The sequence below is a fragment of the Natrix helvetica genome (assembly GCF_964273705.1).
Source record: "Natrix helvetica genome assembly, chromosome: 16".
NCBI classification, from domain to species: domain Eukaryota; kingdom Metazoa; phylum Chordata; class Lepidosauria; order Squamata; family Natricidae; genus Natrix; species Natrix helvetica.
This window is the reverse complement of record NC_138563.1, coordinates 4204566-4215246: the sequence shown is the minus strand read 5'-3', so window position 1 is coordinate 4215246 and position 10681 is coordinate 4204566. Positions and strand designations below refer to the sequence as shown.

The following is a 10681-nucleotide window of genomic DNA, read 5'->3' as shown; positions in this document are numbered from 1 at the left end:
TTCTCAAAGCATCTTTATTAAATTTATATAAAAACACAATAATTAAAAAAAACAAAACAGCCCAAATCCAGATACTCCCCGCCCCCTTGCCCCCACCGTCCAAATTTCCTTTTAAAATCCCACTCTCTTTCTGCCCTCCCTCCACCTCGAGAACCCCCCCCTCCCTTTGCACACCCAGACACACTTTTGTGGAGCCAGGACAGATTTGGGGATGGGGGGGAGGGGAAATGGGGGAGGGGGGGAAGGCAGCTGCAGAGAGATATTGCTAAAAGGCGATCAAATTATTCTGATTATCAGAGCATCCCCAAATCTTCCCCCTCTTGTGGTGGTGCTTGAAGGGAGGGGGAAGCTTAATGGATTCTCCCCAGCCCTGTGAAAGCGCCCCCTCCCCATTCCTTCCCTGGAACCCAGCACTGCTAGCATTTCGGCGACACGCGGGCCGCCGAATGGCCGGAGCCACGCAGGAGGGCCGCCCACGGTCAGGAGGTCACTTCTTTTGTGGGGTGCTAAGTTTCTGCATCCCTCGGATCTTGTCTAGCAAATCCACAACGAAAACCTGGGAGGATAGAAAGGAAGAAAAGAACTGAGTAAAACTTTCCTCCCCTGCATAGTGTCCGTAGCAAGGATTCTCAACCTTGGCAATTTTTAAGAGGGGTGGACTCCAACTCCCAGAATCCCCCAGTCAACATCCTTTAAGATGGGTGGGCTTCAACTCCCAGAATCCCCCAGCCAACTTGATTTAAGATGGGTGGATTTCAACTCCCAGAATTCCCCAGTCGGCTTGATTTAAGATGGGAGGACTTCAACTCCCAGAATCCCCCAGCCAACTTGATTTAAGATGGGTGGACTTCAACTCCCAGAATTCCCCAGTCGGCTTGATTTAAGATGGGAGGACTTCAACTCCCAGAATCCCCCAGCCAACTTGATTTAAGATGGGCGGGCTTCAACTCCCAGAATTCCCCAGCCGGCTTGCTTTAAGATGGGCGGGCTTCAACTCCCAGAATTCCCCAGTCGGCTTGATTTAAGATGGGCGGGCTTCAACTCCCAGAATTCCCCAGATCCAGCAGGCTTTAAGACGGGTGGACTTGCATTCCAATTGCTGTCTGGGGAATTCTGGGAGTTGAAGTCCACCCCTCTTAAAAAGTGGCCAAGCCACTGAGAAACCCACTGCCTTCTAGCTTAAAATTAACTTAAAACAAGGCCTCCGGCACTGCTCAAGCTGGGATTGTAAAGCCAAGCCTCCTCGAACAGACGCAGTCTACCCCCAAACGAGAGCGGGAATAGCTGGGTTTAGAAAGATTTTTTAAAAAATTAGGCTGGCCCAGGTAAGCGGCCTTCATTTTGGCTCATTGGCTGGATTACTTCTCGCCCATTGTGGTGTGCGTTGTGTGTGTCTTTTCTTGCACCATAGGGAAGCTGTTCCATTTTTGTCTACAACCTGTTCCATCCTCCCCACCCCTGCTGTTTCAGGAGGCCAGGCTTGGGAGAAGGGGCCAGAAAACGAAGTGGGTGGTGGGCCATACACCAATTCCCCCCCCCCCCAAACAGGTGCTGGGGGGGGGAGCAAGACCCGCAGAGACAGAGGCAACAGCTGTTTTGCAGCTGCTGGGAAAGAGATAGGAAGGACTAGCACCCTCCCTGGGGAGTTTTAAGTGGGGAGGGGGGAAGAGACAAACTGGAAACTGGAAAAAAAATATTATTTTTAAATATATATATATACATAAGACCTACCTCTGTAGGCTTGTAGCAATCAACCAGAAGTGCCTGTAACGGGATGGGGAACACAACAGGGGGGAAAGAAATCAGAGAAACTCCATGTTTATTTTAAAGCTTGCCACCTTTGATCTCTGGCCAAACTTTTGAGGGTGGAGAGCTGTGATTTCTTAAAATCCCTCTTTATTTGGATGACGGCTTGTTTCGGTTTAAGGTTTGCACGTCCCCAGCTGGAGCTGACGTCTTGCTTTTGGGCTGTTGCTTAGAAGGACACACCCAAGGTTTGGCGTCTTGTTGCGGCCCTGGTGTTAGTGGCAATGGGACGCACGCACACCTCCTCAAGCCCTTTTCTGTAACCTTTGTGTAGAGACAATCAGATGGACACTTTTCACAGCCTTTTTGGAACGGTTGTGTGGAGACAACGAGGCACGTACACAAAAGCAGAGGTGAAATGCTACCGGTTCGGTCAAACTGGTAGCCAGCTGTGCGACAATCAGCCTCGACGCACAATCTATATTCGCTAAATCTAAATCGCGCGATACAGACGTTTCTCTCCCCACCCCTCTCCCGCTGGCCTAAGCATCCGGACGGGTGGGCAGAGACTCCCGCCACCACCGCTACAAGTTCGGTCGAACTGGGCCAAATCGGGAGCAAGCCGCCACTGCCCCGACGCACGTCCTTTCTCAAGCCCCTCTTATAACCTGTGCGCCCCCGTGTTGTGCAAAAGGGCCCCTCCTCTTCTCCCTTGCCCTTTTTACCTTCACCCTGGCGCTCCGCGATTCGTCGCTCTCCATGTCCAAAAGCTCATCCACATCTATTTCTAATTCAGGGATTTCTTCTTCCTGCAAGAGAAAAGATGGGGAAAGCCAACTTTTACACATTATTCCTCTTGCTGGGATCCATAAATCGGGAGAGATTGGGGAGCGGGGCAAACAGACCAGGGCATATACCCCGTTTCCCCCCCAAATAAGCCCTCCCCTGAAATATTTAAACACATGTGCAGCTGGTCCCTGCCGTTTCCTGGGAGGGGGGAAACATGCCCACATGCCCCCCCAACACCTGTCATCCAGGTGGAACGGCCTCACAGAGGCCACTCCCGCAACCCATAGCTACCACGCCCCTTATCTTAGTGGCGGAGAAAAGAGAGGAAGGAGAAAAGATAAAAGGAAGAAAGGAAAAAGGAAAGGAAAGGGAGAAAGAGAAAAAAGAGGAGAAGAGGAAAAGATAAAGAGAAGCCAGGGAAAGAGAAAAGGAAAGAAAGGGATATAGAGGAAAAAGAGGAGAGGAGGAAAAGATAAAGAGAAGCAGGGAAAAGAAAAAGAAGGAAAGGGGGAGAAAAAAGAGGAGAGGAGGAAAAGATAAAGAGAAGCAGCCAACTTTGCTGGCCTCCCTCCCTCCCCTTCATAAATAGGATCCATCAAAGAGGCCAAATGGAATCCTTCTGCGCCCATTTCTAAACCTCCCCGCAAGTTCGGGGAAAAGGATGGCTCTCCTAATTTAATTTTTTATTGATAAGCTAGCTCTCTCCTCGCAGGGAGCAAATCCTATTTTTAAACCCAACCTTAAAACATTGCTAACTAAAGTCCGGTCCAGCAAAAAAACAACAACAGTGTTCCTTAAACGTTTAACCTTGGGTGGACTTCAACTCCCAGAATTCCAGCTGCTGCTGCTGGTGGTGAATTCTGGGAGTTGAAGACCCCCCAAGGTTAAAACGTTGAGAAACCATGCTTCTAAGGTGACTTAGGAGAACATTTCCCATCATCCTCAGTTGCAAGGAGAATGGACACCGTCCCTCTTCTGCCCCTATAGAAGACACCAATCCTGCACTCAGGCATCCCCAGCACCAACCTATAAATTAATCAGGCCGATTGATTAAAAATTGATCTTTAAAAAGGACAGCATCTTTCCATTTGCCTGCAGGCCGTTTACTTTCTTTTGATGGGTTAAATGGCTTTTTAATACCTGTCCTCATGTACATAAGCTATTTACGAAAAGAAGCTTTCATCTTCAGGTTGGCTTTTATTCTTCCCCTTGTTTTAAATCCTTCCCAAAAAAGGTCACTTGCCCGCAAACATAGGCAGGATTGAACTCTTAAGGTTTCCCTTGCACAGATGTGCTAGTCGTTCCTGACTCTAGGGGGCGGTGCTCCTCTCCGTTTCAAAGCCGAAGAACCAGCTCTGTCCAAAGATGTCTCCGTGGTCATGTGGCCGGCATGACTCAACGCCGAAGGTGCACGGAACGCCGTTCCCTTCCCACCAAAGGTGGTTCCTATTTTTCTACTCGCATTTTTTACGTGCTTTCGAACGGCTAGGTTGGCAGAAGCTGGGACAAGTCACGGGAGCTCACTCCGTTACGCGGCAGTAGGGATTCGAACCGCTGAACTGCCAACCTTTCTGATCGACAAGCTCAGCGTCTTTGCCCGAGCCACCGCATACCCTAACTCTTAGCTGTCTTTAAAATAGGCACAGCTAATCCTCAGTTTACAACCCCAATTCCAGCCCAAAATTTCCATTGCTGAGTGAAACACTTGCTAAGCGACCTTTGCCCCTTTTTACGACCTTCCTTGCCGCCATCGCCGCCGGTGTCATGTTAGTCATACAGTTGTTAAACGAATCCGTGAACTTTGCTGGCCGGAAGGTTACAAAACGGGGATCGCCGTGACCACGGGGATACCACTACCGTCATAAATGTGAAACATTTGTCCAAGCGGCCAAATTTTGATCCCGCTGCAGCGGTCGTCGGTGTGAATCAGTTGCCTAAGCGTCTGAATTTTGATCCCGCAATCCTGGGAATGCCACAACGATTGAGGTGCGAGAAATTGCCCCGAGTCACTTTTTTCAGTGCCGTCGTAACTTTGAACAACTGAATGAACCGTCGTAAGTCGAGGACTACCTATACCTTAAAAACGCCTTGCTCTCTTTTGCATGCCTTGGGAAAAACCCTTAATGCATCAATCCACTCACAACTCCGCTTTGTGTTTTTTTTCCATTCACACATGTAACCTTGGTAAACAAGGTAAAGTGAAACGAACAGCGGGCATGGGTGGAAAAAAAGGGCGACGTTGTTGTTTTTTCCCCAAACTGGGTTTAACCTCCCTTTTCAAGGCTGTCCTTTATGGCTTCTTTAGCTAATGGTCAACTAGGGTTTATAGCCGGTCAAAAATATTCCAACGCGGGCCGCATTAACAAGAGGGATAGAATCAAGATCACGGGAAGTGTTAATACCGCTTTATAAGGCCTTGGCAAGGGCACGCATGGAATATTATACCCAGTTTCGTTCGCCACGCTATAAAAATAAAAATACGTTGACGACGTTAGCAAGAGTGCAGAGAAGAGCAAGAAAGGATTTTAGGGGACTGGAGGCTAAAACACGAATAGTTGCAGGAAATTGGGGATGTCTAGTTGAATGAACAGAAGGACCAGGGGGTGGCACGGAACAAAATGGAATAATAAGTGAATAATACATAGAAATTGATGAGAGATACTAGATAAATAAATAACAAGCAATCGAAAATCAGATCGTAAATAATAAATAGTAATCGGTAATTAGATGTTAGATAACGTAGGACTAATAAGACAATCGATAATCAGATAATAGAATAACAGAGTTGGAAGGGACCTTGGAGGTCTTCTAGTCCAACCCCTACACCACTTCAGGCAACCGGTTATCCAGCAGGATAGCATCTTCCAATATTTAAGGGGCTGCCCCAAGGAAGAGAAAGGGTCAAAAGCTATCCTCTAAAACACAAGAAGCAACGGACGGGAAACGAACCGAGGAGAGAAGCAAGCTGGAATTAAGAGAGGAATTTCCTCACAATCGAGAAGAATTAACCAGTGGAACGCCTGGCCACCAGAAGTTGCATCACTGGGAAAATCTAGCCCAGGCGGGCCCATCTCCAGCGTTCTCCTCCTCTCTTAGGTTGTGACCCATCCCACCGACCTTTCTCGGTCCTTTCCCCCCTCCCCAAAAAACACATACTGGTTAGCAGCTGGCCTTTAGCAGTTGCCAAAGTGCCCGCCCGACACGAGACAGACGGACAGAGGCCCCGAAAGCCGATCCTGCTATTGTGATCCACATTTAGAACGCCGGGTTCAAAAGCTGCCGGGGGGGGCGAGCAGATGACACCGTCTCGGGATCTCGGAGGAAAACCCAACTCCTGCCCAATCTCGTGACGCCCCCCCACCCCACCCCAAAGAGAGAGGCAGCAGGATTTCACGGAGAGGGGGGGCAGCACGTGCCAGCTGCTAAGTTGGGCAGAGTTAGGGACATCCCTTCCCCCACCCCCTTCAACCCAACTCATGACACTTTATACAACTGGAGTTTTTGTTTTTTTAAAAGAAAAGCCCTCTTCTGACTCAAACGGGCACGATCAATCGATCAGAATAGAGCTGGAAGAGACCTTGGAGGTCTTCTAGTCCAGCCCCCTGCTCAGGCAGGAGACCCTGTATCGTTTCAATCGATCGATCAATCAATCAATCAATCAAATAGAATAGAGCTAGAAGGGACCTTGGAGGTCTTCTAGTCCAGCCCCCTGCTCAGGCAGGAGACCCCGTATCGTTTCAATCGATCAATCAAATAGAATAGAGCTGGAAGGGACCTTGAAGGTCTTCTAGTCAACGTTAGAGACCCCACACAAGGTTTTCTTCCACGCCATCCAGAAGGGCTTGGATGCCATTGACCTTAAATGACTCTGATCCAACTCTCTTCAGGAATGGGGAGATTCTTGCCCCCCCCCGGGGGGGGCGATCCGCTGTGGGAATCTACGAGTGGGAAGGCTGCCTTAACCCGGTTTGAGCAATGGGAGAAAGGATCTGCGTGTGCCAGGAGTTACACCCCCCAGAATTCCCAGCTTCATTCAGTGGGGTTGGCCAATTTGTAAGGGGGAGGAAGGAGGTTTCCTGATTCTCCTTTTGGGGAGCAGTGCAAACCCCAGGAAGACCCCCTCAAGTTGGGTTTGGGACAGAACTGGTTCAGTTGCCCTTCAGATCTCCTGGGGAGGATCCACCCCACAGGTAGCCAGGCATGGGTGCCCCCTTGCTGGCGCTGGGTCAAGAGGGCAGCCGCTGGCACCGCCTTATGGGGTGGGGGGAATACTTCAAGGAGGAAGTTTAAGGGAGCAAAGGTCAGGATGGCGCAGGGGCTGCTGCCTTAGCTGGACTGTGCTCAAAGGGGGCTAGGATGGGGGGGGGGAGAAGCAATGGGGGCTTCACTTCCGGAAAACCAGGCAGGGGTCTCCAGACAGCCCTTTTTCCTCTGACTGCCCAGCCTTGAATTGCCCCCTTTGCTGGGCAAATCCTAGGTGGGGGGGGAAGGGTATTTTCCTTCCTCTCATCCACACCTTCCTTCTGTCTCTTTTCCTTCCTTCTCTTTTCATTTCTTCCTTCGCTTTCTCTTTTCCTTCCTTTCTCTTCCCTCTCTTTTCCTTCCTTTCTCCTTCCTTCTCTTTTCCTTCCTTCCTTCTCTTTCTCTTTGCTTTCCTTCCTTTCTCCTTCCCTCTTTTCCTTCCTTCCTTCTCTTTCTCTTTTCCTCCCTTCCTTTCTTTCTCCTTCTCCTTCCCTCTTTTCCTTTCTTCCTCCTTTCTTTTCCTTCCTTCCCTCTTTTTTCTTTCCTTCTTTCCTTCCTTTCTCCTTCCCTCTCTTTTTCCTTCCTCCTTTCTCTTTTCCTCCCTCCCTCCCTCCCTCCTTCTCTCCCTCTCTTTTCCTTCCTTCTCTTTCTTTCCCTTCCTTCCTCTCTCATCCACACCTTCCTTCCTTCTTCCCTCTCCCTCTTTTCCTTCTCCCCTTTCTCTTTCTCTCTTTCTCCTCCCTTCCCTCTCACCTGGCAGTCGTAGAGGACGGTCAGCTGCTCCAGGATCCACTCCTCCAAGTGCAGCCGTTTCCGCAGCTCCTTGCGGTCGTATTTCACCGTCACGCGTCCCTGGCGCCGCACCGGGCCCTCCTCGTCCTCGGCACCGGCTTCCCCTCCGGCCGCCCCCGCCGGGGGGCTCTGGAAGTAGACGCGGGGCCGATCCCCCGGCGCGCCGCTCTCCGGGCTGCAGGGAGCCGCCATCCGCCAGCGGAGCAGCCGGGCGCGCCTCTTTTGTTCCCCGGCCGGAGTTCGCGCAGCACGTGGGGGGGAAGGAAGGGAAGCCCCGGCCGGCTGGTGGAGCGGAGGGAGGGCGCGGCTCTTCTCCCCCACCCACCCACGTGGAATCCGATGGGGAAGCCCCCCGCTCTTCCTTTCTTTTCCTTCTTTCCTTCCTTCCTTTCTTTCCTTTCTTTCTTTCCTTTCTTTCTTTCCTTCCTTTCTTTCTTTTTCTCCTCTTTCTCTGATGGTCCCGATCCCCAGCGTCCCCTTTGTCCCGAGGCTGCGTCCGCCGAGGCTGCTGCTGCGGCTGCCTCCCACGGTGTCACTGGCTCCCTCCCCCCTCTTTCCCTCCCCCTCCCCGCCCCCTTAAAGGGCCCGCTCTCGCTTTCCCCTCCCTCCCTCCCTCCCCTCCCCGCTTTGTCCCGGTGCGGCGGCCGCCCTGCGCAGGGAATCGACACCCCCCACCCCCCACCCCCCCAGTCCAAGGGAAGGGCAGGGCGCGACCGTTGCCCTCCCCACTCCCCATCCGCCCCCGCCTTCCCCGCTGCGATTGTTCGCCCCTTACTCCCACCTTGCGGAGGGGGGCTGTCTTTTCTCGCGGAATTCGGAGGATGAGGAGGATGAAGAAGATGGTGGTTCTTCTTCTATCCTCTCCTTCTCCCATTCCTCTTCCTCGCCCTTCTCTTTCGTCTCTTCTTTTTTCTCTTTTCCTCCTTCTTCCCCTCTGTCGTCTTCTTCCTTTCCCTTCTTCCCTTCCTTTTCCTCTTTCTCCTCCTTCTCTTCCTTTTCCTCTTTTTCTCCTTCTTTCCCTCTTTCTTCTTCCTTTCCCTCTTCTTCTTCCCTTCCCCTTCCTTTTCCTGCTTCTCCTCTTTCTTCTTTTTTTCTCTTCTTCTCTTCCTCCTTCTTCCCCTCTTTCATCTTCCTTTCCTCCTCCTCCTCTTCCTCCTCCTCGTTCTCCTTTTTTGTCTCTTCCTTTTCCTCTTCTTCTCTTCCTCCTTATTCCCCTCTTTCATCTTCCTTTCCTCCTCTTCTTCCTCCTTCTCGTTCTCCTCTTTCTTCTCTTCCTTTTCCTCTTCTTCTCTTCCTCCTCCTTCCCCTCTTTCATCTTCCTTTCCTCCTCTTCTTCCTCCTTCTCCTTTTTCTTCTCTTCCTTTTCCTCTCCTCCTCTTTCCCCTCTGTCGTCATCTTCTTCCTTTCCTTCTCCACCTTCCACTCTCCTTCCTTTTCCTCCTCCTTCTACCACTTCCTCCTCTCTTCCTCTTCTCCCCATCCTCTTCCTTCTCCCTTCCTCCTTTCTTTTCTTCTCTTCCCCCCCCCACCTCCCGAAATATTTCCACACCTTTCCCAAAACTCACCTAACCTAAGCTATCCGTAGAGTAGTGGCTGAAACTTGTTGGAAGTCCCTTCTACTTTGCCTTCACTTTGTGCTTACACGATTTTATTAATTTTTCTTACTAAATATCTACGCCGGCCGTCTCACTTCAGTGACCCTAAATCAAAACAGAAAGTAAACAAAAAATTTATCTAAATTAAAAAGTAAATTTAAAGTCTTAGGTGCTTGGATTGTCTCTGAATCCCAGCATTTATTCCTTATAAATGTATTTCCTTTGAAAGTTTTCCTCCCTTCTCCTAAAACCTTTTTTTTTTTTTTTTGGCAAAATATTTTGGCTGCATCAGGGACAGAAAGGGCAATAGAAAAAAAATTCTATTTTTTAGGGCATGTGTGGCGGGGGGGGGGTTCCTATCGCTTAAAAAAGAGGGAATTCTGCCCCCCCCCCCAATAAGACAAATTGAGTATTTTTAAGCAGGCATTAAGAAAGGCAAAATCTGTGGCCGATTGTTGACAAAGTCTAAACATGTGTATTAATAGTAGAATTATATGGATTGAAGAACCGGAAAGAACATAAATAGAAGTACTTTAAATGTATAAATGATTGGTACTAAAACTGTATAGTGAGATATTGAATAATGGAAGAATGAAATGATGAAATTTTGATTTAATTAAAGAAATACGAATAACGACATAGGTGAAAAACATGTCTTTGAATATTATAGCGATATGAAAGGGGGAAAAAAGTTAAAACAGGGATAGAAAATAGAGGGGAACAACAGTAATGATATATGAATATGTTAAAATACGCAAAAGGACAGAAAGAAGGCTTAGAAATGAAGGGTGGTAGTAGAAGGCATGTAGAAATAATATGAAATAATGGAAGTGAAACGTAATATTTAGGAGTAATCAGATTATGTGTATTGAAATGTATGATACCCAGAATACCATAACATTCACGCATTGATATGTATAAAGAATTCTAAAGATAAAAAATTGATTTAAAAAAAGGAAAGAAAGAAAAGCAAAATCTGCGGCCGATGGTTGACAAAGTCATGAGACACTTTGTGCCCCAGGAACAAAATAATAATAATAATAATGATGGTAATTAATAATAATAATAATAATAATAATAATAATAATAATAATAACAACAACAATAATAATAATAATAATAATAATAATAATAATAATAATAATAATAATAATAATAATAATAATAATAATAATAATAATAATAATAATAATAATAATAATAATAATAACAACAACAACAATCAAGAAAGAAACTAATAATAATAATTATGATGATGGTAATAATAATAATAATAACAACAACAACTGGCCCCTGTGATACAATTGTATAACAACAACAACAACAACAACATTCAAGAAAGAAACGGAAGGTTTAATATTGGCTGCTCAAGAACAAGCATTGCAAACTAATGCCATGAAAGCGAAGATACAAAAATACACCGACAACCCAAATTGTCGACTTTGCAATAACAAAGTCGAAACGGTTTCATGTTTAATATGTGAATGCAGCAAAATCGCACAAACTGATTACAAAGC

The 10681-nt window shown here is 48.0% G+C and overlaps 1 protein-coding gene across 1 annotated transcript; it reads right to left on the bottom strand.

Moving 5' to 3' along the window:
- Positions 1-8102, bottom strand: PPP1R14B (protein phosphatase 1 regulatory inhibitor subunit 14B). Its single transcript, XM_081968296.1, has 4 exons — positions 7531-8102; positions 2472-2555; positions 1732-1764; positions 1-556 (listed from the first exon to the last, which is right to left on the bottom strand). The coding sequence occupies exons 1-4, from the start codon at positions 7759-7761 to the stop codon at positions 488-490; spliced, it is 417 nt and encodes a 138-aa protein (XP_081824422.1). The 5' UTR covers positions 7762-8102; the 3' UTR covers positions 1-487.
- Between the last annotated feature and the right edge of the window lie 2579 nt (positions 8103-10681).

What these genes read in the sequence shown, in the direction of transcription:
- PPP1R14B (XM_081968296.1), bottom strand. Translation starts at nt 7,761, where the DNA reads ATGGCGGCTCCCTGCAGCCCGGAGAGCGGCGCGCCGGGGGATCGGCCC. An exon ending in CGCGGAGCGCCAGGGTGAAG is followed by an intron (nt 1,765 to 2,471) that starts GTAAAAAGGGCA and finishes ATCCCGTTACAG; the next exon opens with GCACTTCTGGTTGATTGCTA. An exon ending in ATTGCTACAAGCCTACAGAG is followed by an intron (nt 557 to 1,731) that starts GTAGGTCTTATG and finishes CTATCCTCCCAG; the next exon opens with GTTTTCGTTGTGGATTTGCT.